General features: G+C 38.8%; 1 protein-coding gene across 1 annotated transcript in view; it reads left to right on the top strand.

The window, feature by feature from the left end:
* The window catches only part of Frk (fyn related Src family tyrosine kinase), a 101470-nt gene extending 94475 nt beyond the window's left edge, over nt 1-6995 (top strand). Inside the window, exons 6-8 of the mRNA XM_041654675.1 lie at nt 3314-3495; nt 5591-5756; nt 6137-6995. Of these exons, the coding sequence (XP_041510609.1) occupies nt 3314-3495; nt 5591-5756; nt 6137-6333 (545 nt within the window). The 3' untranslated portion in view covers nt 6334-6995. The remainder of the gene's footprint in view (nt 1-3313; nt 3496-5590; nt 5757-6136) is intronic.
* Nucleotides 6996-26729: the final 19734 nt, after the last annotated feature.

Below are 26729 nucleotides of genomic sequence, written 5' to 3' on the forward strand. Positions count from 1 at the left end.
TTAAAAAAAAAAAAACTCTAAACACACGAACATTCTCATTCTTAGCTTGCACGTTTAATCAAAGGAAGGGGAGGATGAAGACTACACATTCACACAATGACAAAGTGACAGCATTTCTCTTGTGTGACAGTGTCGCGTAACGGCACTGAAATGGAAGATGGGGAGGCGGATTTCTGGTTTCAAGTATGAGCAGCTGAGTTGCTCTATTGATAAGAACTCAGGGGAAAAAACGACCGCTTGCTTTTACTCTACCCAGTAAGAGAAACTTAAACAAACATGGGCATTTATACAGGCTGTGAGGAAAAGAAGCTATAATGGATATTAGCTTTATATTGCTTCCTACTGAAGTTATATTTTGAGTATATTCTGAGTTACGCAGGTTTCTTATAGACTGAAACTAGATAGTTTATGTGACAAACAGGATCGGTGTGAGCTGGGGTGTTCTTTCCAATGTTCGGCCACAGCTTTTGTGAGTCATGTGAAAAACAACTGTATGCACAGTCATAAAGTGAATAATGTGACATGTGGGGGCAAAATAAATACTTAACGACTGATTTATTGGCCCTTTAATAAAAAGCAATTAAGAAAACTGGATATTTCAGGCAATTCAGGTAATACAGTGAAATATGTGGACTTACATACATAGTTCACTAATAACATCTTTCTGAAACTAGAGGGAAGGAAATATCATTATTTGATTTAGTATGTTGAGCTTCCTTTTTTCTCAATAAATATTTACAAAAATCCTAGCAATATCAGACATCTATGTACCCCTTAAGGAGTAGCAAACATTTTCTGTTTTTATAAGTTGGGTTCCCATGCCTGGTTTGTGGTTTTCATGCACTGTTTGCCGAAGTGGATCGAAGCTGCGGGTGTATTATTTTCATCAGTGCCCCGCTCAGTCAAACAGGAGCACTTTAACTGTTGCTCCTCAGGAGCCTGGAGCATCTCCATCCTCCTCTACTCTTGTGTGTTTAGAGGCACAGGCAAGGCATGTTTAGTCAGGCAGCACAGAACAGCTTCTGGGATCATAGCAGTTCAGCCTCAAACACGCCTGGATTAGAATGTCTACTCTACAGCCTTTTTCTAGAGTAGTCAAAAGCCCTGTGAAGTAAACATGACAGGAAACAGCAGTTTGTGTTTGGTCTGTGCACACAATTAGGTGATTTGTTGGAAACCGGATGTCTGAGGTAATAATAAGGGAGGACATGTACATTATTTCTTTTAAAAATAGATGTACGGCTTTCTGTGTCAGATGTTTGTCCAAATTACGTACAAGCATGAACTTAGCTTATTTTTAAAAATATCTTACGAGGCAAATATTCTTAATTAACAATTAAAGAAAGAGGCCCGAGAAGGTTGGCAACCCATTTAAAGTGACTGTCTGGGGCCACGGCTTCTGCTTTAATGTCATGGATAGCACTGATATTTTTGCCCAGCCTGTATTAGTTGTCTGTTGTTACCTTGCAAACATTCATTATGCCACTTGCTGTAGTCAGTGTGCTGGCTAATTTTATGTCAACCTGACACAAGCTAAAGTCATCTGAGAGGAGGGAGCCTCATCGAGAAAATGCCTCCATAAGATCCGGCTGAAGGCCAGCCGACAGGGCATTTTCTTAATTCATGTGTGATAGGGGAGGACCTTGCCCATTGTGGGAGGTGCCATCCCTGGGCTGGTGGGCTTGAGTTCTATAGGAAAGCAGACTGAGCAAGTCATGAGGAGCAAGGCAGTAATCAGCTCCCCTCAATGGCCATTACATTTATAAGTTTAGCTGCAACCCTGGCCCACAGGCTTATCTTCTTTCAGCCAACTTCACAAGGGTAATTCACATATATCACTGGGCAATTAAATTTGCTTCACTTTCGCACAGGTGCAATGATAATATTAACATCTAGGATCTATTGGGCTCTTTTTAAGTACCTGACAGTGTGCAAAGTGCTTTACATATATTAATTCCTTTGAAATTCTATTTTAACAGTAGATACGTTGGAGACACCAAAGTACAGGGATGTTAATCATATTGCTCAATGTTCCAACGCAATAGGAAGAGTAACCCTGACATCACATCTGCTACCCTGGTGTTATATTGGTCTCCCTATCTCCTGTGCTATAGCTCTCTCTGAAGTTGGGGCTTATGCCTAAACCTAATGACCACAAATCCAGCCAACTATATGACTGAGGAAAGCAAGGAGAACAGGAGTATGCCTTTTTGTGAAATAACCCCAGTTTTCTAGATGTCTGCAGGTACTCACCAACAGTGTGGTTGCTTAGCCTGAGGATGACTTAGAAAATTTCAGTTTCCAAAGCTAGCACTGGACACTTTTACTAACGAGCAAGCCTATTCCACTTTGTGAATTTCTGTACTTAGTTATGTAAAATGAGCAGTAGGTGGCGTTCTGTCCATTTAAGGTATGTCTGTATCTGGAGAGATGTCTAACGTATCTGAGAATAGCAAGCTATGAAAGGAAATTAAAAATGCATTATGCATGTAGGTGTAAATGCGATGTATACATTTTAGAAGTGATAAACCCTTAAATTTTACCAGGGATCTAATTTTTAAAAAAATATGGTGAAAGGATGAAAACTTTTCTTTGGTTTAGTCAGATTGTTGCTATTTCATGAGTATGATATAAACTGTGCAGTGTGTTTTCCTGTTTATAAAATTCAGTGTATATGCATATATACATATATACATATATATACTCTATCTATCTATCTATCTATCTATCTATCTATCTATCTATCTTGTGTGTGTATAGGTCAGAGGTCAATATTGAGTGCTTTCCTCAATAACTCTCCACTTTATTATTTGAGACAGAGTCACTGAGTCTGGAGCTTACTCATTGTGAGCCAACAACATCTGGGGTCTTTCTGTCCTCCCTGCCCCTGCCAGCATTGAGATTACAGGCATCTGCAACTTTTGCAACTATAACCAGAACTTTTAATTTAAGTACTGGTGATCGAAAATTCAGGCTGTCATCCAGTCCGCCTCCTCCCCACCTCCCTTTTTCCTTCCTCCTCCCCCCACTCCCCACGTCCTACCCCCTCTCACTTCCTCTCCAGTCCGAAGAGCAGTCAGGGTTCCCTGCCCTGTGGGCAGTCCAAGACAGAAGTCCCCAAATGACAGTTTCCATGAAAAAGCAAGTCAGCAATGTGTGATTCTAAAAACACACAAACTGGCACCTGTGTAGGGATGATGTTTTCCTGTTAGATTGGTGTTGTATCACAAATGATTGATGTATCAGGATTCTCAGAATTCACTTTGGTAGTTCAATGCTTTACAAGATAGTCTCTCATTTTCCTTTTGTTTAGATGATGGTGGGTCAAAAATCCATCTGCCTCAACAGATAGACATGGCGGCACAGGTGGCCTCCGGAATGGCCTATCTGGAATCCCAAAACTACATCCACAGGGATCTGGCTGCAAGAAATGTTCTTGTTGGTGAACATAATATCTACAAAGTAGCAGATTTTGGACTTGCAAGAGTTTTTAAAGTAGGTTTACTTTTGTTTTCATTTATTCTTAGAGTATGTTAAATACCAAACAGGTTAATAGACCATTAAGTTCATGATTATTATTTAATACTATATTTCTCAGCTCAGTGTGGTATCAAACACTTGGAATCCCAACACTCAAGAGGGGGAGGCCAGAGGAGTTTAGGTTCAAGGTTAGACTTTGAATTTCAGTGAGACTCCTATTTCAAAGCAATAACTGTACCAAGAGTAACAAAGCCACATATACAAAACAAATAAACATAGCCATGTTGTTCATTTACGGTCCATTGATAAAGGCAAGCACTCCAGGACCTTACAGACAGTATATTTTTTCTGTTTCTATTTCTTCAAAAAGGGTGGGGCAATGAAGGAAAAACAATGATCAGGTAGATTAAGAAATATGTAATTAAGTTTGTGGTTGAATTTATGGTCTATTTTTTATATGCTACCAGCAGCACCTGCTTACTCTCACACATCTCTCACAGAAAGCAGTAGACTGTGTCTACCTTTGCTCATTTGACAATACATTAAGGCCATGCCGCCATGATTCTGCAGCAACCAGAAACTTTGTATGTTCATGTATATATGTATGAATATATGTATATGAGCATGTGATTGTTGTATATATGTGTGTCTACTTGTTCTCTTGTGTGCATGAGTACATGTGGAGGCCAGAAGTTTACAAGTTTACACTGAGATCTCTTCTTTAGTCATTTCTCCAAGTTATTAAAATGTTTTTATTACTTCTTTGAGGATTTCATGCAACATATCTTGATCATATTGATCTCCTCCCCCAAACTGTCCCAGATCTTCCATCTTCTACCTACTCTACCACTCCACTTCATGCTCCAAGTTCTTTCTGTCTGTCTCTGTCTCCCTCTTTCCCTCCCTCCCTCCTCCCCCCCTCCTCCTCTTTTTCTTCCTCCTCCTCCTTCGTCTCCCCCCCTCCCCCATGTCTCACTCTCTCTCCTTTCTCTCCAAACCTTTTGAGATCAACTGGTTTTTACCTTATGTTTTTCTGTAGGGTTTCTCATGGAACTGTAGCTATCATTTTGGCTAGACTGATTGGCTACCCAGTTCCCTGGCCCCACCTGCTTCCTCACCCTCAGCACAGGGGTTACAGGCATGCACCATATCACCTGGTTTTTATGAGGGAGCTAGGGATCATGCTTGCCCAGAAACTAGTTTGCCCACTGATCCATCTTTCCAAAGCTGAACTGCTGGGGTTTCATTTCCCATACTCATCCCATTGTGTAATATTGATCCAAAGACAACAATAAAATGCCACTATAGGAAGCATTTACATCTGGACTTTAGATTTCCAAATCATCCACGAAAAATACGAACGTAGAAATGAAACACAACAGGTAAAGATTTTCTTTTCATATGACCTTTTTTTTATTTTAGAAATTAATTAGAAACACACTATGGTGTTAAACTAATTTAAATTATTTAGATACTGCTTTTTGGTATTAGCAATTGGTTTAAATAATTTAATGTATATGAACATTTTTGCCTGTGTGTATGTCTGTGCCTCATATGCATGGGTGCAGTACCCACAGAAGCCATAATGCCCCAGATCCTCTAGAGCTGGAGTTATAGATATTTGTGAGCTACCATATAGGTGCTGGGAACCAAACCTGGGTTCTCTTCAAGAGCAACAATGCTTTTAACTCTAGCCTTAGGAGCTCTTCCGTACCAGCAGCAAAAGAAACTAGACATTCTTTCATCTTTTTCTTCTTCTCCTCATTCTCCTTTCTTCTTCCTTCTTCTTCCCCCTCCTCCTCCTCCTTTTAAATTTGTAAAGGATTGATGTAAATCCAAATCACTGCAATTCTCCTGCATGCAATCGATTGATGCTCCCCCATAGCTATTATGTGCACACTGTAAGTTCTCAAGAAACATCTTGCTAATGATGTCTCACTGACTCTTCTAATTTTATATATCCAGTTCATAGTATTTTATATTGTAATAGAAATTTATCTAAGCTCAGATTGAATATTTCCCTGTAAATTTTCATGTGAAACAGGTTATAAATAAACGAGGGCAGCACAACAAATCGTTAACTTGGCTTGAATCCTTGATGCATTAACAGGTAGATAATGAAGACATCTATGAATCTAAACACGAAATAAAGCTGCCAGTGAAGTGGACTGCACCTGAAGCCATTCGTACTAATAAATTCAGCATTAAGTCTGATGTGTGGTCTTTTGGAATCCTTCTCTATGAAATCATTACTTACGGCAAAACGCCTTACAGTGGTAAGTGATTAATTCAGAAGTGGGCCTTTCCGTTGCAGGTCACTTGCTTAGATGTGACTTTAACTGCTTTGCCCAGACTTAGAGGGGAGAGTTATGAGGCTGACCATACCATGTGCCTGTAGGAGCTCTAGAGATAAAATTTGATGGTGATAATTTGCATTAATGAGGTGGTTTATTGCTTTCTTCTCCTTCGCTCTTGAATTGCAGCCTTATAGACATTACTTTCTGCGGGTTTTAGTTTAATGTCTACATCTTGGGAAGTGGATGGTAGATCTCATGGCTCTATTAAGGGAAAGCATTTGCTTTGTATCCCAGAGTTTATTGTCTATAAATTGAAGTCTCTGATTGCCCATTTTTTCGTTCTTTTATATGTTTCTTAGGTATGACAGGTGCTCAAGTAATTCAGAGGTTGAGTCAAAACTACAGACTGCCAAAACCACTTAACTGTCCAAAGAACTTCTACAACATCATGCTGAAGTGCTGGGATGCAGATCCTAAGCAGCGGCCAAAATTTGAGACCCTGTACAGGCAACTTGAAATTGATTCTTCATATTCAGATACAAATATAATTTTGTAACTATGATTTATAACTTCATAGAATGAACACCGAAGAAAAAGAATAAATATAATGAAGATGTGAAAAAAAATCAGAATCATCTCTCCAGAAATACAATCTTATAAACCAATTGTGAAATCAGTTCGTTTTGACCTATTCAGGTGATAGGGTGAGCTCAGCCGTGTATTATACATTAAAAAAGATTATCTCTGTATTTTATTGACTAGGGCACACTGCAGGACAGTCTAAGATGATATGTCATTTTCTCACTGCCTGGTACAACTAAACGCATGAAATGAAGTTATTTTTCCTTTAAAGAACTACTCACATTTCTATTTATTGTTGGAAATGCCGATCAAGAGAATCAACAGATGATAGTTTTTACTCAGTAACGGTTGTAGCATTTTCCTGTTTACTGATTAGACGAGTTATTCATTATTCCTCAAATTGCTGAATCCCATCAGGCTGTTATTATGAAGGAATTTGATTGCTCTGCCGCACAGCAGGACCTGTGCTTTGAGATTTTTTCCCCCCGTTTCTTTTAAAATATCCTGTAACTACAATGATGGCAAAACCATGTTAAATGAGTTGATTGTACTTGAAGTAATTGCACATATTTTTCCTACGCATAAGAAAATGAAGCAGCTGTTGAGTAAAAGAATTAAAATCTTTTTCATTTTGTAGAAGGAAATGATGGCGTTTTTTCTATACCTCAGTATGTGTCATCAGAGAATCGTCTGCATTAGCTTTAATTGTTTAGTGTCAGGAATCAGGTTGCAGAGCTGATGAATGCTTATGTTTGGGAATATAAGGGAACCACCATGTTGACCACCTGGTCTGAGAAATAGATACTTATGTGGCTTAGGTTTTTTTTTTTTTTTAAATATTTATTTATTATGTATACAATATTCTGTCTGTGTGTATGCTGCAGGCCAGAAGAGGGCACCAGATCCCATTACAGATGGTTGTGAGCCACCATGTGGTTGCTGGGAATTGAACTCAGGACCTTTGGAAGAGCAGGCAATGCTCTTAACCTCTGAGCCATCTCTCCAGCCCTTATGTGGCTTAGGAAAGCCAGAGGAGATCTGGAAGATTGTTGCCACGTTTTCAGTAAGAATAACAAGTTCCTTTGATGCACAGGCTAGTTTTAAATTGGCTACACAGCAGGTTATGTCCTGCTTCAGCTCTTGAGTCTTGGGATAATGTCTGAATTGTTTATATCTTTTGTCTGTAGAGACAAGAAGTTTTTTAGTTTCTTAATTTTTTTTCTAACCTTGGTAAGAACATCTCTGTTTTCTTAGTGTATCAGATATTCTGCCTAAAGTGTTGTCAACGTCAGATTTATTTATTTCCATACCTTCTAATGCACAGCACTGAATGAATTTCCCAAAAGGAAACAGGGTATATCAAGTTTACCTTTTATCCTTCTTTAAGAGAGAAGAGAATATCTTGATAGTCACAAAAATCTGCTGGCAATTTAAAAAAAAAGAAAAATCAACTTTTTTTTTTTTTTTTAACGAGAAACTAGGGGGCAAGTTACCAGGGACTAACCATAAACAGTTTTATGTTGCCATGGTAAAAGTCCTCACAAAAAGCAACTTAGAGAAGGAAGTGTTTTTGTCTTTCAGGTCAGTTGATCACTGTAGAAAGTCACAATGACAAGAGTTTGAAGCAGTTGGTTACATCATATCCACAGCTCAGAGGAGAGAGAAATAAGTACATGCATATGTGGCTTGCTCATTTGCTTGCTTGTGCTCAGCTCAATTTCTATATTCTTAAAATGTTTGGGACCCTTTGACTAGGGAATAGTGTGTCATACAATGGGCTGGATCTTTCCAGATCAATTAACTTAACAAAGGCAATTCTCTACAGACATGTCCACAGGCCAGTCCAATATAGACAACACATCATTGAACTTCTCTTACCAGGTGATCTGGGTTGTATCCAGTTGCCAAGTGTGGCTAGTCATCATGCCACATAAGACTCAAACCCTATCAAACTTTCCAGTCTACCACAAGCATTGTCTGTGCTCTGTGTTCCTGTGGTCACAGATTCCCATTGGTAGACACTTAGGCTCCTTGTTCTACTTTAGCCAACAAGAGAAACGTGGCTTCACTTTTAGGCATTATCCATAAAAATATTATCATAAAAATATTCTCATCTTTTGAAGAGAGGAAGCTGATGGCAAGTATAAGTCCTATGTCCAAGTCTGAACAACAAACAGTACAGTTACTGTGAGTGCTGAGTGTTGAATGGCTTAGAAGAAGTTCTGCACTGAAGCTGGGATATGATCTTCTTCAAGACAAGCTGTTTATTCAAATAAAGTTAGAGATTAGTGGATGGATAGATGTCCGTTAACAAAACCATTTAAGAGGCATTAACTGTTGGAATTAATCTATGTACATCTCAAGCATTTCTGAAGACTTTAACCTGCATTACGTGGAGCTAAAAACTGTATAAGCACTCAGAGAAGTAAGAGTTAATATTTTAATCAGATAATAGAGGATGGAATGAATTAACTTCAATTATTCACTTCCAGTCATCTAGTCTAATCTAAACAAAGAGAAGATTTTCAACAACTAGTTGGTTAAAATAATAATAATAAAAGGACTATTTTCTATTTTTTCTGACTTAATTTCTTCAGGACAGATTCCATTTGGGAATATATATTAGGAAGATATATATATATATATATTCCCATTTTATTGTGCAAATTCAAATGCTATGTACTTTTTGTGGTAGCTAATAATAATAATAAATTTGTAGCAAGATCCAGTTTTGAAACAAAGTGGCTATCCCTTCCTGTTTTAATACCATGTGAAATTTGTTAAACTCGCCGTGGTGGATTCTTGGGGACATTTATGTTCAAGGTTCTGTCAAAGCAATCTATTATTTCTGCCTTTACCCTGATGGATCATGAAGAAAAATAATGGATTCAGTTATGAGAAACAGTAATAGATTTTTTTAAAACTGACATAAATTTCACTCCCTGTATAGAATAAAAGGATAAGGAAAAAGATAGGTTCGGTTTTCCGCAATGAGCCAGCTCTTGTTGAAGCTACTTCCCATAAATTGTAGCCAAGCACTTTTCATGTAATGTTTTATTTATGTAATCCAGTTATTTGGAGGTGGTAGTGAGGGATGTGAGTCCATCATTTTATGTGGCATTTCAAATCATTTTTGATAAAAACCTTAAGAAGTTTTGTGATAGGAAAATTCAAAATTCCATTAAAGCCTCCTTTTAAGAACATAAGGAAGGAAATAGGTTAAATGACTCTGGGTCAAAGAGGCACAGAGTAGAGTGCTAGTTGTTGCACAGAGCTGAATATTTTGTCATCACACAAAATCAAATCCACAGTGATCAGAAATGTACAACCAGGCTATTTGAATGAGTAGCCCGGAAGGACACCAATGGAAAAGCTTAGAGGGAGATAACACTTCACTCACAGATGCTACATACATGTTTCGTTGTGATAGTAACATGATCTGAGGTATCATGGGAAACACTAACTCTTGATTCTTCTGTCTAAAGATAACAATTCCTCGCCGGGCAGTAGTGGCGCACGCCTTTAATCCCAGCACTCGGGAGGCAGAGGCAGGAGGATCTCTGTGAGTTCAAGGCCAGCCTGGTCTACAAGAGCTAGTGCCAGGACAGGCTACAAAGTTACAGAGAAACCCTGTCTCGAAAAACAAAAACAAAAACAAAAATAACAACAACAACAACAACAAAAAGATAACAATTCCTTGGAAGCCTTCCTGTGACCCAGCTACAGTTTCATAGAGGGGGCAGAAGCCAGGTGTTGCTCCACGTTAGCACATGCTGAACCCAAAAATCAGATTTTTCTTGATAGAGTTGGATGTTTAGTATTTAGGCAAATCACGTTGCTGGTAGGTAATTGGTGACTTTTTAGGGTTCTTTGAAGAGGTGCATTGTCTATGAACTGGAATGGCTTACTCAATTGCATCAGCATCTCTCATCACTGTTAAAATGAATGGGCTTTGTATACATGAGAATATATACTGAGAATGCTTAGTAGGCCAGTGGACTCATCTGGAAATGATTGGTTCTTTATTTGCTTTTCTATTTCCTGACACCACTGGAAACTTTGGCTGTATTATAGAAAAACAAAGCCAGAAACTTTGGTGGAGAATACCTATAAGTATTTTAAACCCTTGACCCTAGCAATGTTTTGACGTCTGTAGCACTATCCTTCACCGCCTAGGTTGACCACTAAACTCTTTCTGAGTTTTATATTGCATTTTATTTATCCTTCCATGTATGTATGTATGTATGTACGTACGTACGTACGTATCTATCTATCTATCTATCTATCTATCTATCTATCTATCTTTCTATTGTGATAGGGTTTCTCACATAGTTTTTGCTGTGGTTTAGGCTTAGAATCATCCTGCCTCCGCCTCCGGAGTACTGTAATTATATACATGCATCACCAAACCCATACTCTCTTTTTTTCTCTTTAGAGTGCTGCTTGATATCTCATCTAGAAATAGAGAGCGAAAATAGGATATGTCATTTAGCCATAAATAAGAGTGAAATTGCATCATTTACAGGAAACTGGACGGAGTTGGATGACACCGTGTTAAGATAACACATGCCAGGCACAGAAAGACAATAATAGCTTGTCCTCTTTCATATATAGAGGCTTAGCAAAACGACCTGATCATAAAAGAGAGACTATTATAAGTAGGAAGCAGGAAGGTAGGCAAATATAGCACTGTGAGGTCAAGGCCAATCCCAGGACAGTCCAGGTTATGATGAGAGCCAAAATGAAACAAAGCAAACAACAATAAAAGACAAAAATAAAGTAGAAAAGAGGCGGGGGAGTCTGAACAAGAAAAGATGGAGAGAAAAAGATGAAAGAAGGCAGAGAGGAAGGTGGTCATGGTCAAAGTATGATATTTGCTTGTATGGCAATGTCACGTGAGCCGGTTAATTTACTTAATTTGCATTTAAAAGAACAATGCATGTAAACCCTGAATCTGTGAGCCCTTAACAAATTTACTTACAGTGTTTAGTCAGATGATATTGTCTATGTAGATGCAAGAAAAGAAGCACCTAGTTATTTCTAGTTACTTCTTTTACCTGAGTGGTTAATTTATCATTAGTTAGCTAAGGCAGCAAATTTTAATATAAAATCTTTTTTATTCTCATGGAAAATAATCAGCTTTTCCAGAAAAGGAAACCAACTCAGACGTGCCTTTTGTGCTTCATTAAATGTATTACTGTACAGTGACTTCACCTCATATACTCCCAGAACTGCATGTTAGGGGAAAAATGACTAAAAGCAGCACAAATTATTCTGTTTGGAAGAAGCAAAATATTATATTAAAAGAATTCCTCAGATATTAAAATACAGACTTTATATTGCACTGTTACATTTAAATTTTATAAAGTACAAAATTTATAAAGCATAACATTTAAGAATAAAACCATATTCATAGTTTTTTTATCACCTTGAAAAATATATTCTTATTTATAGATTGGGAAACTGTGAAATAAGTACAGCTGGAGCCTGTCCTGGAACTAGCTCTTGTAGACCAGGCTGGCCTCGAACTCACAGAGCTTCTCCTGCCTCTGCCTCCTGAGTGCTGGGATTAAAGGTGTGCACCACCACTGGTCGGCCAGATTAGTAATTTAAAAATAGAAAAGAGAGCTTTTTGTCTTTTAAAACATTTATATCTCTAGCAGTGCCTTTTAGTACTTTTAATAAGTAATTATTTATGATTAGTTTTGCATATAATTATATATGTAATGAAAAGATAAAAGAGACGCCTTTAATTGTACTGTTCTTATAATGTTATTCTTAAATTGATTCCAATGTAACCATTTAAAGATAATTTTCAGGTTTGAAATTTTAAGCTATTGTCTTAGAAGTATTTTTTACCGTGCCTGTTCTTTGTTTACACTGGATTTGTTTAATGTGGGAGTCATACCACATCACTAATTCTGAACTCGACCTTTAAACACTGTCTCGAGCGCTTCAGAAATAAGTTAGCTGTGGGTCTACCACACAAACTTACATGTTTGATGGCAAATAAAACAAGTTCTCAGTTGACTGTGTTAAAAAGAGTTTATAGTGCGGCAAGAAAGCCCAGTAATCCAGGATATGTGATGCTGTCTTTGCCAAATGCACACTGCAGGGTACAGAGCCTGACTGACGGGGAAGCCACCACCCCTGTGGCCAGTTGCTCTGGTGATAGGAATGAGGGCTTTGGTGTGCCACACACCAGCAGTAGACCTTGGGGTCAGAAGATAATACACCAATCTCTGCTCAGTTCATTGGTTGTATTCCTCATACAAGAAAAGCTGGCTTTGCAGTCCCACTGTGTGTCCAGAAATGGGCTTCAGCAACACATAGTGAGCAACACAAGAGACTGTCACAATACATAAAAGCATTTAGTAAACTTCAAGTGCTGCCAATTGGTGCAATGCCATCCTCATCCATTGCATGTGTGTGTGTGTGTGTGTGTGTGTGTGTGTGTATGAGTGCGTGCACGTGCGTGTGTGTGCACGTGCCTGTGTCGGTGTGTGCGCTGTATGTGGGGGATGGGAGAGTTGGCCTGTATGCGCACTTGTGGAGGCCAGAAGTAGACCATGGTGTCTTCCTCTGTCGTCACTCTCTTATTTTGTGAAACAGGGAATTTGGAGGTTACTCTTTTGGTAAAACTGATTTGCCAGCAAACCACAGTCTTTGCCTCTCTGTGTCTGGGGTTTCTATTCCTGTTAAGAGTACCCAGACTTTTACATGGATGCTGGAGATTGAGCATCTCTCTGACCCCTATCATCCATTGCTTTTTCATTAATAATTTTGTCATTCACTCAATAAGTGTTTATTGATTGCCTGTGAATAGCAGACAATTGGCTACAGGTTTAGGTCAAACTTAACAGCAATGACATTGTCCCTGCTTTCTTTCAGTTTGCAATCTGCTATGAAATTAGAATGGGATATGCAATTCTCAGCTCACAAAAATCAATATTCACAACTTGTCTCTGATTTTCCCTCTGAGAATTAAATTGTGATCTGTAATTGGCAGTGCAGTACCCATTTCCCCACCCACCTCATTTAACCAAATATTAACTGCAGAAACATTGAATTTTTTATGTTAATAATCACTTGATCTGTGTTTTTATTTATTTATTTTTTTCATTTTACATACCATCCCCATTTCCCCCTCCCTCCCTCACCTTCTCCTGGTCCCCATCCATTGCACCCCTATCTCCTCCTCAGAGGGGGTAATGCCTCCCTTGGGGGGGTCAACCAAGTCCGGCATACCAAGTTGAGGCAGGGTCAAGCTCCTCCCCACAGCATCAAGGCTAAGCAAGGTGTCCCACCACAAGGAATGGGTTCCAAAAAACCAATTCATGCACTGGGGTTAAGTCCTGGTCTCACTCCCAGGGTCCCCTCAAACAGATTAAGCTAAATAACTGTCACCAATATTCAGAGGACCTGGTTTGTTTTCATGCAGTTTCCCCAGCTGTCAGTTCGGAGTCCATGAGCTCCCACTGGCTCGGAACGGCCGTCTCTGTGGTTTTTCCCCATCATGATTTTGATGTCCCTTGCTTATGTGATCCCTCCTCCCTCTGTTTAACTGAACTCTAGGAGCTCAGCCCAGGACTTGGCTGTGGGTCACTACATCTGCTTCCACAAGTTACTGGATGTAAGTTCTATGATGATAATTAGAGCAGTCACTAATCTGATTGCAGGAGAAGGCCAGTTCAGGTACCCTGTCCACTACGGCTAAGAGAATTAACTGGGGTAATCCTTGGAGATTCCTGGGAATTTTCCTAGCACAAGGTTTCTCTTTAGCCCCATAATGGCCCCATCTGTCAAGAAATCTCTTTTATTTCTCTCCCTCTCCATCCCTTCCCCAACTCAGCCATCTTGAACCTTAATGTAAATGCAAATCAAAATGAGGCTGAGACACCATTTTACACCTGATGGAATGACTAAGATAAAAACACTGATGACAGCTTATGCTGGAGAGGATGTAGAGTAAGGGGAACACTCCTCCACTGCTGCTGGGAGTGCAAACAGCTACTCTGGAAACCAGTATGGTAGTTTATCAGAAAATTGGTAATCAACCTTCTTCAAACCTAGCAATACCACTATTGGTATATATTGGGCATATACCTAAGGGATGCTTAAACATACTACAAGGACATTTGTTCAATTATGTTCAGAGTAGCATTATTTATAATAGCCAGAACCTAAAAACAACCTAGATGCCCCTCAACTAAAGCATGGATTAAGAAAATGTGGTACATTTACATAATGGAGCTCTAAAAAACAGTACCATCATGAAATTTGTAGGCAAATGAACTGAATTAGGAAAAAAATCATTCTGAGTAGGGCAACCCAGACCTAGAAAAACAAAAATGGTTTGTACTCACTAATCAATGAATATTAGATGCACAGAAAAGGATAACCAGGCTACAATACACAACTCCAAAGAAGCTACATAAAAAGGAGGACCCTAAGAGAGACATGCATGGAAGACTCCAGGAAGAAGAAACAGCTAAGATCTAGGTAAACTGGGACGGAGAGTAGAAGAAAGGGATGGAGGATGAGAGCATTGCATCTTAAATATCTTTTATAGATAGATATAGATAAAGAAATACAAGAGAACATTTGGATCTCTTTTTGGAAGACCTCCAGAGGGGGCAGAAAGATAGCATTGTTCCTACTTTCTGTTGTATGTGTTCTTGAAGCATGAAACCAGGTGTCCTTCTTAAACCACAAAGAAAACATGGAGATGGAAGTTTCTTATGAGTACTCGATGAGATGAAGCTGCTCCTGTAGTCCTGGAGCCTGGACTGCACCACAGGAAGGTAGAAATGTGCTGCTCCAGCTGATACTTCCAACCTCGGATGTGTAGGCTCTGGAGGGCCCATTTCTGCATAACATCCTGTCTGCTTCAAACCTGTGTTCCAGCATCACTTTTAAAGAAATACTCATTGGTTTTGGATTCTCCCATAAGCCCTAAGTGTTTGTGGTATCTTAAAGCTGTGGAGGAGCAAGTCCTGTGGCATTGGTGTTTATTCCTCTGACCATTGGCCACCTGCTTAGATATCTACCTCCCACTGGAAGAAATCTTGACTTTGGGTCTTCCCCATTTAATGATAGATCTTTCTAAGGATGATGGCATAGAACTGAGCCCTCTCTCTAAATGTTACACAACCCAGAGTGGTTCTCCTCTACAATATTCCTGTTGTGAGGAAGCCTTTTGAAATATTCCTCCCCTGCTGCTTCTTCTCGGTGAAAATGGTACCCCTGTATTGAAATGTTCCATCAGGAGAGAATGGACCCAAGTTAGGATTGACCAGGCAATCCCTGTCCCAGTCACAAGAGCTTCACCTTTGCCCTTCTTACTTCTCAGAACAGGATCCTGACAACCCCTGCGTCCCTTAACTCACTTTTTCCTTGTGTCCTTGGAATCTTCAGTCTTTTGTATTGGGATTGGGTTGAGTGGATTCAAGGAATGAAAGCCATGTTTCAAGAGCCTGTTTTAAAACTCCTAAGACAAGGTTTTTATTTCTGTTTTCCTATTTTTTTCAAGTATAATGATCTTTCTTTGAATAATAGTTGCTCATGATCTATTAGTTTGTGGAGGGAGAACCTAAGAATGACACATAATACTTAGAAAATGTGTCAAGTAGTGTCTTAGGGAAATGAAGGATAAGGTATGCAAAATGCAAGTAATTAAGGTTGTGCTGAGTGTGACCAAGAAGTTATGTGGCATGCCGAGGGATTAAATGGCAAGATCATGTAAGTAGACCTGTGGCTTGGGAAGAAATGAAGGAAATGACTCTTCTACAGTTTGAAGGGAAAAAGAAGGTCAATGTCTGTCAGGAGCCAGTAGACATGGCAAAGACATACAGGCTCTGTGCAGAAAAAGGATGTTAACGAATGGAAAGATATTTAGTTTATCACAGGAGTGTGGGAGTGGAAGAATGAGCCCGGGTTAGGCATAGGCTGCAGGGGAGGTGGGGATGAGAAGAATGGAAGAGCCTGGTGATGGATAGCACCAGATCAATAACAAAGGGGTTGGGGGCTTCAGATTAAGTAAAATTGTTACAGGCACCGATTCAAAATTAGAACGCTCTTATTGGAGCCAAAAATTAAAGAGGTGCCTGATTATATTGAAATTAAAAAAATGCAGAACATGGAGCAATCCCATTATTCTTTAGTAACCTGTGATCCTGAGGAAGAACAAGCTCATCTGAAAAGAGGGCCGAGATCAAGTGAGAGGGAAGAGGTTTGAGACTCCACACATCACATAGACAGCTTTTCCTGCTGCATGGGTGTGAAAGCGAGAAAAGACATAGATAGCAACTAGCTGTGACTGCAGAATTCACAGGGATGCACTTGTTTCTAAACATAGGAGATACTAGATTTGTTTGGTAGCTTAAAGCAGGGTTACCAGAGGGTGCTTCAGCAGGAACATGCTATGTAGTATAAGGCAGCAACAGTCTAGGCCTCTGATGAATCTGAAAGAATAACCCATTGCAACCTTGGCCATTGAATTTGTGTTGATTCTACAACATGGTTCTTTGTTCTTTTAGGGTGATTTAAACCTGGAATACAGTAAAGACACATACTGTGCTGGTATACCTCTTATTCCAGAATGGCCATTTAATGTATTTTAATGATCTTGTTTCCATTTTCTTACCGACTTTCCAAAGACTCATTTAGTTTCCTATTGGTCTTTGAATAAGCAGATTGTTTTTCTTTAGAAACAAAAGTTTCACCTAGCTTAGAGAAATAGAAAAAAGACAAAAATTTAAGTAATTCCAAGTATAATATCTATTCATTTTTCTTGCCTATGGATGTCAGATATAATTATTCAAAATGAAACAATATGGCTCATTGCAGATGAATTATTAAATCCACTTAAGAGTATGTTAAAATAGTGTCAAGGAGGTGATAAGAGATTTGAGATTTAATGTCTCAGGGGGAAGACACTTAAACTACCCTAAAGAATAAAATTTAAAGTAGGGAAAAAAGAGAAAAAGAGACTATACTGAAAACAAAGGAAGGTGACACTACTTTAAGAAAATGTATTATCAAAATCTTTTGGAAACTCTTTCTTCTTTTATCTGGAGTAGATGGGTTTAAGAATAATACAGAAATGTAATACAGAAATGTTCTTATATGATTATTAATATGCTTAGTTAATACTTGGAGTTTGAGGACCTGAATCAGACAAAAGAGGTTTTGTAATAAAATATTCCTTGGGAATTATCTTTGCCAACTTAATTTTACAGTGTTGCAGAATTTTCAGACTGAGGGGGACTCTTGAGATGAGGCAATAAGCATTCAGGCTATTTTATCTTCTGTTAGAGGGAAACTCCAAGGCAAAAATAATAAAAAGCAAAAGACCTTTAGTCATTTGGGAGAGATTTTCCTTCAAATGAAACTGCTCCATGGACAGTACCGCCTCGCAGAATTGTATATCTTCACAGAAAGATCAGATGAAAACAATGTGTGGAGTTATCTTTTCCTTGTATTTCAGAGAAACCCACAGTATTCAATGTAGATAATCATAAGCCTCTAATGTGAGATTTTATTTTGTGTTCATGCACTGAAGCCACAGAGCCTGGATGCTGTGCAACATTGTGAAGGCGGTTGCCAGCATCAAGGGACAGAAAACAATCAAAGAAGAGGGGTTAGCTATTTCTAAGTTCTTGAAATGGCCAGCAGATGGGAGCCCAGACTGCCATGGAAGAAAAGTAGAGAAGAATCAAACCAATGCACGGTTCTCATATCACGTTCAGTTTGTGTCGAAAATTAGTGAACATTCCTCCCATCTTAAGTTCTCAGACCCTCAATGAAGCTTTGTCTGATATGATCTCGCTACTGTTCCACAGTTTAGAGAAATACAAAAATACATATTTCAATTCCTATAGAGTCTAGTTATTAAAATAGATTTGTATATTCCTCACCAAAGCAGAGCTTATAGTATGTTGCCTTTATAAATATTGTTATATGTAGCTTATAATGCATCCTGACTGGAGTCCCACTTTATATCTCTAGTTACATCTCATAAGAATTGAAATATTTTTGAATACCGTCACTCACACTCTTATTTACTCATTTAGTCACTAATTATGAGTAGATCTCTGTGAAATTTGTTCTAGAAAAGTACAGACATTGGCAATATTGTTAATACAAAAAGGGAAATATTTTTAACACTAATGTAAACCAGTAACTCACAGTTTATATTCTTCATTTAAGTCATAGGTGACTCACATTATTACTATACTAATGAAAATTATACATTTTTCCCCTTTAGAAGTTTAGCTCAGGAAACAGGAGAAAGTGGTATGTTGCTTGTGGTGTTAACTTCACTTAATTTGAAACCTTAGAATAATTATATTTTCTCCCACTAAATATTTAATGCAGTTTCAGCATAAAATTTAAATATTTATATGTCAAATATTGATTTTGTGCTAATAGGTCAGTGTATCTAAATCACAGTGGTACTTTTTGGAAGCCAAAAAACCAGTTAATCTGTATTTTATTGTCTGCTCAATACTCTGATTGTAGATCAGTGTGTTGAGAAAGAAGATTTATATATTTCAGGCCCATTAGATATTAATAAATAGATGTCAAATGATATAAATCCATGCACTTGTCCTGCATGAATGACAGAATTGCCTTTTCTCTTCCATTTTTGACATTCCTTTGCTACATTCTCACCAAGAAAGGCAGCATAGGAATAAGATTTTCCCCAAGGGGAGCTCTACTTGGTTAAATGCTGGGAAAACCCTTGCAACATCAGCTTTCTGTCTTGTAGGTCTTATTTTGGATCTTATTTTGGGAGTAAAGTGGATCAGACTAAGAGGACCTTAGAATTCTAGAATGCTTCTGGCTGAAGGGCTAAGACAAAATTTTGCCTTTGGTTCCATTGAAAGAACACTCCGATTACCTTACAGTGAGCTTCTAACTCTGAGTCACACTGAGTCATAGTAGGGAACCAAGTATGTAGTAGAAAGGGAGAGGGAAAGTATTCTCTGAGGAATTCATGGATTTCTTAGTTTCTGGCTCCCATGGCGCTGTCCCCTTTTTCACTTTCTTCATCCTTCCTGCTTTGCCAAATGGTAGGACTGAGCCCTGGGACGAAGACAAGAAAAGTAACTAGGAAGAAGGCAAAAAAATGTAGATAAGCGGGGAGATGAACAGGACCAACTTGAAAGAACTAGGCCTTCTCTCTCTTGAGACCTCATAGTCAGATTTATCATATCTATTTCAGTCTTAGGCAGAGATTTACTGACAGTTCTTTGCCAAATCAGATCACTTAATGTTATAACCATTTTTCCTGCTCTTAGTAAAATATTATTGTTAGTATTTATGAATTTCAATGAGAGTTTCATGAATATAAAGCCCTGAATATTTCATGAAGTATTTGGATCTAAGTACATGTTATTAAATATAGCTAACTGCTAACTCTCAGTACCACTTAGGGTTGCTGTATGGACATCTAATTCTTCATAGATAGTCCCTTGTTGTATAATGTACTCTCACATTGTCACAAGTTGGTCATATTGTGGTTAAGAAAAGCAATTTAATTTAATCTTAAAATAAATAGCAAATCTCTTTAGAATGTTGGGATACAGAGATGAATGATTTCTCTGGGTGGGGCTGTTTTGGTCTTTTATTCAATCCTTAAGACAATACTCAATGAACATTCACTCTATGCTGTGTCTTGGCCTGCGACTTGGAATAGAGTACCAAGGAAGAAACATAGCATGGTAAAGTAATGGGTTTTGGAGTTGAACTTGGTGGATTTGATGTTTTATTACCATCCACAAGTTATTACCCTTTGTATATTAGTTAACCACTTTCAGCCCTTTTTAAATAATCTGACAAATGAGCTTTTATCTAGGTCGAAGACTTGCTTCGGCAATCAAGTGAGACAAACACATTGAGCTGCATGTGGCACAGGACCCCCATGCCCTACATGATCTGATGAAGACCCAGTCTTCCCCAGGTATGGCAGTGCTTGCCTTTGATCCTAGAACCCTGGAGGCAGAGGTAGGCTGATCTCTGTGAAGATCAGAGTGATTTACATAGCGAGACACCCCAAACCCCCAGACAAACAAACAAACCACTCAGCCCCAGTCTGTGTCCTCCAGGACTGCTAGTAATAGGGAATCTGTAGAGTGCGCTGTGTCCTGTTATCCAGATGTAAATTTCAGGGGCCTGCAGCCACCCTGAAAATCAGAGTGGGGGTCTAGCCTGAGCTGGAGGAGGAAGTCAAGGCTAGGTTCTGAATAGAGTTGTATGCTAAGGCAAGGACACTAACTTTAGCCTGAAAAAAAATCTGTGCACATGGGTGAGCTTCTAGTTGAGCTGAAATTCAGGAGACTTTTCTCCAAGGAACTCTAAAGAGAATTTTGAACCTATGAGCCCTCTCCCAAGAATGAAAAAAGAAAGTCTTGTATCTTTAGCTCTTGATGCTCTCAGTTTTCAGGACCTATGTACCTTACCAAAATGCACAAAAATGATTTTAGGTTCGCTGTGTTTTTGCCTACCTTCATTTGCTATACTTGCTAAATTACCATGCTTACTCTTGGCGTTTTTGTTCTGTTTTAAAAACACAGTTTCGGTCCTCAGTGAATTTCAGAATTCCTTTGTTCTCATGCAGTTTCTTTGCTTTGTGTCTCACTCATGTGTCATGGGAAGGAACACATTCAGTGACCTGCACACCCCACCCACCCAGATGTGGAGGCGTGGTAGGGAGAACTCTGTGTCTAGGGGAAGAGGCCTGTTTTCTTTGAACTCACATTCTATCTCGCTTTAAAAATAACTTCCCAGGGGCTGGAGAGATGGCTCAGTGGTTAAGAGTATTGCCTGCTCTTCCAGAGGTTCTGAGTTCAATTCCCAGCAACCACATGGTGGCTCACAACCATCTGAAATGAGGTCTGGTGCCTTCTTCTGGCCTGCAGACATACATACAGATAGTCTATTGTATACATAATAAATAAATATTTAAAAAAATAACTTCCCAAAAATACCAATAAAACATGGAATTGTTAATATGGAATTCCGCAGCACACAGAAATCCCAAATGCCTTAAATTAACCTCAATAATGTTCACAATCTGGTCTCTTATGCAGTTCAGTTTGAAATAATCTCTGATCCAGAAGGATCTTTCTTCATGTCATACATGATCTAGTCTTATTCTAGCAACTGATGTGTGGTGGGCAATCAGTGCCCATTAAATGCATGAATTAAAACAGCAAGAGCAATGGCAGCAGCAGCAACAGCAACAACAACAACAACAACAACATAACAGGGAGACAGACTGAAATCTCTCCTATTTGCACCACAGCTTCTGGAGTCCCATTGGTGTCAGGAGAAACATTTCCCCTAGGGCTTGCTGCTGTGACTCCATTACGCTCAGGTCATCTGGTGCCTGGTAGCCAGGTGGTTTAAGTGTTTGTTTCTTATAAGGATTTCCATGCAGCTGGCTACGTGAGTGAAGGTGGAGAAAACAAGCCCGGGGCCAAGTCAGATGTCATTCTGTGCTTGTTTGTGCTACAGCCCTGGCTCCATAAATAGGCTGATGGTTCAGAAAGGTTTTTGTGGAGAAACACAGGGCAGACACGAATTCACCATGTGGCTTAAAAACAAGCCGATGAGATTCATTTTCTTCCGAGGTATCTTACCGTTGTAAAGGTACCATTCCATTTTCTTAATGTGAACTCAAAGAAGTTATCAGTGGTTGGGATCATTAGAGAATGAATTTAGGATGACACTGGGTCATCTCGCCCACCTAAACTAGATAAAAGAATTGAATGCTTCAATGTTCATCCATGCTATGAGTGAGAAACAAAATTCACAAACAGCCCTGAGACTGACATAGAGTGTCAGTCAGCCAGGTTTATAATTCAGTGGTTTGTAGAGATCTGAATGTCAAGATAGATGGATTTCTGGATATTATGAGTGGCTTCTGTAAGAGAAGCTTTTTGAACCATAAAGGGAATTCTCAGGCCAAATAAATTTATCATTACAACAGAATTCAGTTACCTTCAGGCTAAATCTTTATTCATGGTCCCAGAATGTTCCACTATTTAGAGCTTTTATTCTGGAGATGATACTTTAAATTAAAGTAGTAATACAGTCACACATTCATTTTCATCCACCAACTGTTTATTGAGTACCTATTATGAGTCAGTTATAGTCTAGGCACCGAGGACAAGGAACAAGTCTCCATTCTGAATCCTAAAGATGGTTTTACACACCTTGTCCTTACCATGACCCAGGGTTTCTGCATCAATCATGCCTTTTAATAACTCAAAGCTCAGTGTTGTGGGATATAAAGACAAAACAGAGCTGAGGGCCTCCTAAAAGTGCAATTACTCTTTGAAGTTTCAATGGACTCCATCTACTCACATTGTGGTGTGGTTGAGTTGTTCCTTAGAGAATCTATCAGCTCCAGGCTTGATGACCACTTGACCTCAACTTCTCCATATGCAAACAGAAAAATACCATCCATCCCTTCTTTGTGAAAGGAGAGGTTATTAGTCATTTTCTCTCACCCCAGGGGATTTCTAGAAACGTCTCAATTGGAATTTGTATAGAATGATTACAGGATTATGTTGGATTACTTTTTGTATTAAATTAGCGTGTAAGTTTTAGGATGTCATATATTGTTTGAGGTGATGAACATTAGCGCCCTGGTGGTGACTGAGGTCTTTCCACACAGGAACTATATCCCACTGGAGACTAGATAAGCTTCTCACTCAGTTCTTTGGTAAAGGTTTTTTTTTTTTTTGACATTTTCTTTTGGCTGTGTTTGTGCAACTGTGTCACTACAATCACCAATAATAAATTTGTCCTGTTTGAGGGACATGATCGATCTGCAGCCTAGAGCTTTGTAGGAAAGGGCTACAAGGCCCCTTCTTGCCAAGCAACTTAGACCCTACCCTAGGCTGCAGATTTCCCCAAATTTCAAACACTCTAATTAATGCTGCAACGATAGTGTGTGCTCTGTGGAAATTAGACTTCATATTTACAATTGCCTTCTATAGCTCAGTGCAAGGCCTCTTCACTTCAAAGTAGAGCTGTATCTCCCAAGATTTGAAACTAATTTTATTTTTTCGATATGATAATCTTCACTTTCCCAACCTTTCTGAATTGTCCCAGATGGCAGAACTTTCCGTACCTAATTACTTCTCCTTTCCTAAGCTTTGTGGTAAAGTTTATGAGACTAATTTTCTTAGAAATATGGCCACCACAATCGCTTGACTTTTGCCTCCTTTTGTGTACTCACTCACTTTCAAAGGCAGTGCTGTGGAGAAGTCAAATGAACACAAGAAGCCTCAAAGCGGGTGAAGCACTTGTCTGGATCTATATTTGAGATACGATACTTGCTCATTCAAAACATTCAGTAGTAAACTGGGTGTGGTGGCTCACACTTTAACCTCAGCCCTTGAGAGGCTGAGAGAAGAGTGTTGCCTCTAGCTTGACATTGGCCTGAGCTGCATGATGAGTACAAGGGTAACTATGCTATGTAACAAAAGTTCCCATCTCCAAGAAACCTAATGAATAGGTAAAATAAAAATAAATCACAAGTAAAGCTATAGTATCAGCACATTAAAAAAGCAGCAGTGGAAAATGTAGTGACTTTATAGAATGACAATCTCTTTTCCGTTAAACTTCCCTTATGCATCTCACTCCTGAATGACAGCATACTTTAAGAGTTTGTCCTTGGTCCTGGGAGATGGCTCAGTAAGTAAAGTGTTGGCTGTTATATGCATGAGGATAGGAGTTTGGACCCCAAGAACCCATGTAAATGCCCAGGACTTGTGGCCTTCCCAGCTTTAGTTGTGGCTCACAAGGTGGAGATGGGAGATTCCCTGGAGCAAGCTGGTTAGTTAGATGACCCAAAGCATGGAGATCTGGATCAAATTGAGAGACCCTGACTCAATGAGCAAAACTGGAGTGTAATCAAGATTGACTCCCGATGCTGGTGTCAGGACTCCAACAGACATGTGCAAGCAAACACATACTGACACACTCCTGATCTCCTTGCCTTTACATCTGGAGTGCTAGGATTACAGGGATGTGGCACTATGCTCAGGTCTCCTTGTGCATGCGCACACATGTGTACATATATGTGTGTGTGTGTGTGTGTGTGTAATTTGATGGCAATTTTTTTCTGACATTAATTTGCATGACTTTTGCATCTCTTACTCCCCCCCATGCTGGTGATCTTACCAGAATTAACTGGGACTGTGTACTAGAGACCCCACCACATGAAGTGCTGGAGATTCAGTGGTTGATGGAAGGGATAATCGTTCATCTTTGCTCTGGTTACATCACAGTGTGATATCCTAGAGTGTGGAAACAGCCTGTGAACTGGGATAGTGTAGCCATGAACAGTGACTATTTGCTGTAAGATTTAGGATAACTGGAAAGGCAGTGCAAAAGACAAGCAGATGAGGGGATTTCAAGTCCTAGATAGGTTGGAAATATATGTTTGCAAGTCTAACAAAAGAGGAGGGACCTGGATAATTATAAATAAGATAGTTATAGAATGGACAGAAGAGAGAATAATCAGCAAATAGAAAGGACTTTCAGTACTAAAAAGACTGTATCAACTGTATTAGACACTTCATATACTACATTCTTTGTCAGAATGGAAACTATCTACAGACATGTACAGTTAGTCTTCAGTAATTGGGGATTCAAAGAACTGTGGGTAAAAAATACTTAAAAAACTTGTTTGCAAGTGCCCTGAGGACATATACATATTCTCTTTGTTATTCAGTGATTTTCATAGTGTTTGCATTGTTTTAGGTATAATAAATCATCTAAGGATGATTGAAGACATATTGGAAGGATATGTATAGGTTATATCTGAGGAACTGGGGAATTCCTTGTGGAAAGTTAAAATTAATCTCTTGTGTATTGAAGGTGCTAACATGCGTACTTTTCTATGCACATTTTCTTCCCTTAACTAATCCCCATTAACGTGTTAGAAACATCAAAGTCTCAACTTTATGGAAGAGGAAACTATGGCTCATAGAAGATACATTCTAGTGTTATCTCAGACTTTGACAGACTCAGAATCAACTTCATTATGTGTATAAACCTATATACATCAGTCCTACTTTTATCAATGGTTTCTTCATTGTCTCCGTTGCATGGGGTATAAGCTTTGATATTGCATTCGATGTGTTTTGGTCATACACTTGTCAGAAATGATTCCTTGTCAGTTGCTCCTTTGAGACATTTCTTTCACGCATTCCTATCTTTCTCATCAGTGATGCTCTAAAGACTCACTTCCTCCTCTCAGATTCTGCATCATCCTCACATTTGGCCCCAGATCCCTGCCTCTCAGAAAGAAGAGTTTCAGGAAGCTCAAACAGTATTTCTTCCTAGAAATCAGTTCATCTTTCTCTATCTCTTCTCAAATGTCATTAAAATCTTACAGTTCTAATAATAATGAAACTCCAAAAGAGTATGTTGTCTTCCAACTCTGTTCTGTATTAATTCTTGCTTTTTTTAAAAATTAAGATAAATATTCTCTTCCTGATTTGTGACTTTTTTGTTTTCTGCGTGGGAATTGGAAGTTCCTTGTTTACCATTTTTTTCAAGGATAAATTAGGCAATGGCATTGTTTCAGTTTAAAAGTGGAATAATTTTTGGAAGCTTCTGCAGTGATATTATGTGCCTGTGGTTGAGAACATAATCATAAACACTACTGTCTTCCTTCCCCTCCACTGTGCTGAAGAGACAACAGCCAAGGTGGATGGCTTAACTATTTGCAGAGTTTCTATTACAAGGGTATTTTCCAAGCTGTCTCCTAGCCAACCTGAGTGTTATATTTGTTATATGAAACAAATTTAAGGAAATAAAATACATGTATTTGCATTTGCTAAGTCAGTATTATGCATAGAACATTTTTTAAAGGGCTGATTTTTTTCCTTCAAATGTTGTTTATAGTCCATCATATTTAATGTCAAGTTCATATAAGTTCAGGAGCTGACAAGTAGAAGATCTTAGAGTATCCCAAAAACCTGGATAGAAGAAAACACTATCGATTAATTCAGTTCACTTTTGTAATGGAGTTTGAATTCCTTTCCTTCAGCCAGACGTCATTCTTGGGCTCCCTGCTTAATCTTTGCCTGTGCCTCTCGGCATTAAGAAGCTGCCAATAGTTGTCTCAAATTAAGGATTAAGAAGTCGATGTTTTAAAGAAGTGCATAGTTACTGATTTCCATGGCTATTCACTCACTTTCAGACTCACTTCCCTCTCAATCAATGCAAGAGCCTAAAGATTACTTCTCCCTGTTTCCTCCCGGTCAAAGCAGTTCATCCAGGAGGAAGGCTGGTTAAGATTCAAGAAGTTCTAAAGGAAGCCAGTTCTTAAGATTCAGGGAG

Source organism: Microtus oregoni, unplaced genomic scaffold (genome assembly GCF_018167655.1).
Source record: "Microtus oregoni isolate MIOR12 unplaced genomic scaffold, Mior012 000006F_ref0000085, whole genome shotgun sequence".
In the NCBI taxonomy this organism is placed as follows: Eukaryota; Metazoa; Chordata; class Mammalia; order Rodentia; family Cricetidae; genus Microtus; species Microtus oregoni.